The sequence below is a fragment of the Pseudoliparis swirei genome, unplaced genomic scaffold, assembly GCF_029220125.1.
Source record: "Pseudoliparis swirei isolate HS2019 ecotype Mariana Trench unplaced genomic scaffold, NWPU_hadal_v1 hadal_164, whole genome shotgun sequence".
In the NCBI taxonomy this organism is placed as follows: Eukaryota; Metazoa; Chordata; class Actinopteri; order Perciformes; family Liparidae; genus Pseudoliparis; species Pseudoliparis swirei.
The window spans coordinates 1-3880 of record NW_026613400.1 but is presented as its reverse complement, the minus strand read 5'-3'; the positions used below and the strand labels follow the sequence as shown (position 1 = coordinate 3880).

Below are 3880 nucleotides of genomic sequence, written 5' to 3'. Positions count from 1 at the left end.
GTCTTTGTTCTTTATTAAACTAAACGTCTGTTGTTGGTCGTCTCTCCAGCAGAAGTAATGTACGGTTCTTTCCTTAGAGACGTCTTTGTTCTTTATTAAACTAAACGTCTGTTGTTGGTCGTCTCTCCAGCAGAAGTAATGTACGGTTCTTTCCTTAGAGACGTCTTTGTTCTTTATTAAACTAAACGTCTGTTGTTGGTCGTCTCTCCAGCAGAAGTAATGTACGGTTCTTTCCTTAGAGACGTCTTTGTTCTTTATTAAACTAAACGTCTGTTGTTGGTCGTCTCTCCAGCAGAAGTAATGTACGGTTCTTTCCTTAGAGACGTCTTTGTTCTTTATTAAACTAAACGTCTGTTGTTGGTCGTCTCTCCAGCAGAAGTAATGTACGGTTCTTTCCTTAGAGACGTCTTTGTTCTTTATTAAACTAAACGTCTGTTGCTGGTCGTCTCTCCAGCAGAAGTAATGTACGGTTCTTTCCTTAGAGACGTCTTTGTTCTTTATTAAACTAAACGTCTGTTGTTGGTCGTCTCTAGAGCAGAAGTAAAGTACGGTTCTTTCCTTAGAGACGTCTTTGTTCTTTATTAAACTAAACGTCTGTTGTTGGTCGTCTCTCCAGCAGAAGTAATGTACGGTTCTTTCCTTAGAGACGTCTTTGTTCTTTATTAAACTAAACGTCTGTTGTTGGTCGTGCGTGCGTTTGTGCGTGCGTGCGTGCGTGCGTGCGTGCGTGCGTGCGTGCGTACACGGGGTCTTCGAGGCCCACCAGGTGTCCAGCCCAGTCTTTAACGGACGTCTCGTGTCTCCAGGGAGAAGCTGATGACCGGAGGGAACCAGCTGACGGGCCTCAAAGAGGTTCTGGACCGTTGTATCGGGACCACAGCAGCACCGCCCTGACTGGATCAGAACCTGGGAGCCCAATAAACTGATAGACTTGAATTATAGACTTTTATTTCGATGGGATGTCTGATGATGTATTACTGCACACACACACACGACTGGAGCCACGTCCTCCAATCAGCTTTCAGCTTCCTGCCTCCAACAAGTCAGTGACAGGGATTCTCATTTGACAGTTTATTAAGTCTTGAAAAAAAAATGTGAACAGAAAATATCTGAAAATAGTTAAATTTATTTTTTTTCAACACTATTTGCTTTGGAAACAGTTTGTTACAAATATATATAAATATATATCATTTTTTAAATCTATATATTTCTTTTTTTTAAGAAATGTAAATAATTACATAACACTAAATATATTTTTAATAAATGAGTGAAATGTTTACAACCAATTAAATGTGAAGTTTTGTCTCCTTTATTTCAGAACTATTTCAGCCCCAGTGAGTCCCTCTGTGTGTTTTTTTTAATTCTCATAGTTAAAGTTAAACTCTTTATATGATCAGATACTGAATTATATCACGGGGCTGGATGATGCAAACACGTCCTGGCATCGAGTTTAGTCTACATTTGATTGTAATGTTGAAACAAAGATGAAAATAATACTAAATAGTTTGTTTATAATCTTATTCGAATGCTTAGTTTCTTTTACATTTCTTTAATAGATTAATTGTATTATTTTACCACAGAAGGCGTCCGGACATCAGACTCAGTCCAGGTGTTTAGGCTCCGCCTCCTGCAGCATGATTGGTCAGCGGCCCCTGGCCCCTCCCCCCTGCCGAGCCGGCTCTCTGGTAATCGCTCCTAAAGACACTTAAGAGAAACGCTCAGCGTCGCCCCAGGGAGCCGGAGCTGTGGAGGGGTCACGGGGTCGAGGAGGCAGCCGAAGCTAAATTTAGGGTCAGCTGTTGGAAACTTAGTGAAGCTTCAGCTGTTGATCTGTGACTTTAAAAAAGTGCTGACGCCACAGAACACGAGCAGACATCTTCAATATCAAGTTATGAAATAACCCTTCACGAACTTCAGAAAGTAGGACACAAATAATCTGATTTAAATGATTTATTCATTAAGAAATGTTACAAATGTGATATTTTCTTGTTCTAACATTCCTTCCAGATGAATCTGCCAACGACCAACACTCGAAACACGAGAAAGAAAAATAATCGTCTCCAGTGAACTCCACCTCTCCGTCCAGGAGCTCCACCACGACAGCAGGTTAGCAGAAGTGTGTGTGTGTGTGTGTGTGTGTGTGTGTAGTGTGCACAACTAGAAACTAAAGTGGCACTGGTTAGATTCATCGGCTTCAGAGCCGTCTGCGACTACTTATTATTGTATCAGTGAATCAGCAGTGTATAAAAAATATAAAAAAGGCCATTTAAAGATTCAAAAAGCAATCCAGCTTGTTTATGAGAGATGAGCGACCTTCAGACGACGGAAATACTCAAATAAAAATGTTCAACTTTCCAAAAAGTTAAATCGTCACCAATCCACGAGAGAAAGAAGAAAACCTCTAAAATGTGTTAAAATGTTGGCGTGTGACAAAAAATTAGGAAGAAAAACAAAATATATACAGCACGAAACAAACTGTGTGCAATATGCAAAGGCGTCATGTTGTTTTGGGCAACCCCCCCCCCCATAAGCCAGTCTTCACTGAAGACCCCTCATCCCTACAAGCTCCGCCCCCTCCCACACAGAACACGAAACACGATTACGTCACTAAGCCTGTTAGTTTGAAGCAGCTGAAGCCCCGCCCCCTTCAGCCGCTGAGCGGGGGCGGCGCCGCGGCGCAGTCGCTCCACTCGTCCGCCGCGGCGCCGTACACCTCCGTCGTGTTGAGGAAGTCGTTCCCGTCGAAGCCGCCCACGGCGTAGACGGCGTCGCCCAGCACGGCCACGCCGGCGTTGCTGCGCGGCGACGTCATGCTGCCCAGCATCCGCCACTCGTTGCGGGCGGGGTCGTACGCCTCCACGCAGCGCAGCGCGCGGGCGCCGTCGAAGCCGCCGACCACGAAGAGTTTTCCTGGAGAAGAAGAGGAGGAGACGCAAAGTTAATCTCCTCGACTTCCCGCCTACACGGCGTCTCGCGGCGTCACCTTCGTGCGCGGCCACGGCGGCGCCCCGGCGAGCCACGTTCATGGGGGCGACCAGGGTCCAGGTGTTGCCGTCGGGGTCGTAGCGCTCCACGGTGTTCAGGCAGTTCCACGACTCCGCCCCCCCGACCACGTACATGAAGCGGTCCAGTTCGCACACGGCCGCCTGGTGGCGCCCTGGAGGACAAACGCCACGTTATCCTCGCGTCGCTGCAACGACCACCAGATCGTCGCGCAGCGGAGAGAAGACTTTGAGATCTTCTTGCTGCAATTATCGGAACTTTCCAGAGAGAATAAATACGAAAAACTTCACGTAAAAGACATTCGATGAGCGTCATGGTTACGGTTAGAGGGGCGTCATGGCCGCCTCTTAAAGGGCCGGTGTAACTGAAACATATAAACGACTAGAACATTCTGTTAAATATCTCTTTGCATTAGGTTTGTGTTTCTTAGAGTGTAGAAATACTGTACATAAGAACATTTCTCTAATATTATAACATTAATCCATTTAATTTGAAACCTTCAAAATAAAAGCGCAGAATATTTTTCTTGAAGAAAAGTGGACCGTGTGTCCTTTAAAGCCGTCAGGGGGCCACACTAAATGACGCGGTGGTCAGTTTAGGCCCGCGCGCCTCGTGTTTGACACCTGTGGGTTGGACTGTGGACACGTACTGATGTTGAGGGGGGCGCAGTTGGCCCAGGTTCTGATCACCGGGTCGAAGGCGTCGCAGTTGGTCAAGCCCTTCTGCCCACAGGGGTCCGACCCGCCCACCACGTACAGCTTGTTGTTCAGCGAGCAGACGCCTTCAGAGGAGGAGAGAGGAGTGTCAGCAGAGGAGGAGGAGAGAGGAGCGTCAGCAGAGGAGGAGGCGGGACTCTCCCTCGGCCCGACACTCGCCT

The 3880-nt window shown here is 46.8% G+C and overlaps 2 protein-coding genes across 2 annotated transcripts in view; one reads left to right on the top strand and one right to left on the bottom strand.

Moving 5' to 3' along the window:
* The window catches only part of LOC130191580 (transcriptional protein SWT1-like), a 15987-nt gene extending 15051 nt beyond the window's left edge, over positions 1–936 (top strand). The window contains exon 16 of the mRNA XM_056411222.1: positions 807–936. Coding sequence (XP_056267197.1) covers positions 807–894 — 88 coding nt within the window. The 3' untranslated portion in view covers positions 895–936. The remainder of the gene's footprint in view (positions 1–806) is intronic.
* A 999-nt stretch (positions 937–1935) lies between these two features.
* LOC130191579 (influenza virus NS1A-binding protein homolog A-like) lies at positions 1936–3873 on the bottom strand. Its single transcript, XM_056411221.1, has 3 exons — positions 3653–3873; positions 2984–3157; positions 1936–2910 (listed from the first exon to the last, which is right to left on the bottom strand). The coding sequence occupies exons 2-3, from the start codon at positions 3117–3119 to the stop codon at positions 2648–2650; spliced, it is 399 nt and encodes a 132-aa protein (XP_056267196.1). The 5' UTR covers positions 3120–3157; positions 3653–3873; the 3' UTR covers positions 1936–2647.
* Between the last annotated feature and the right edge of the window lie 7 nt (positions 3874–3880).

Excerpts from the sequence above, each read along its gene's own strand:
- LOC130191579 (XM_056411221.1), bottom strand. The coding sequence starts at position 3,119 with ATGTACGTGGTCGGGGGGGCGGAGTCGTGGAACTGCCTGAACACCGTG. Across the intron at positions 2,911-2,983 it reads CGCCGTGGCCGCGCACGAAG|GAAAACTCTTCGTGGTCGGC; the intron begins GTGACGCCGCGA and ends CTTCTTCTCCAG.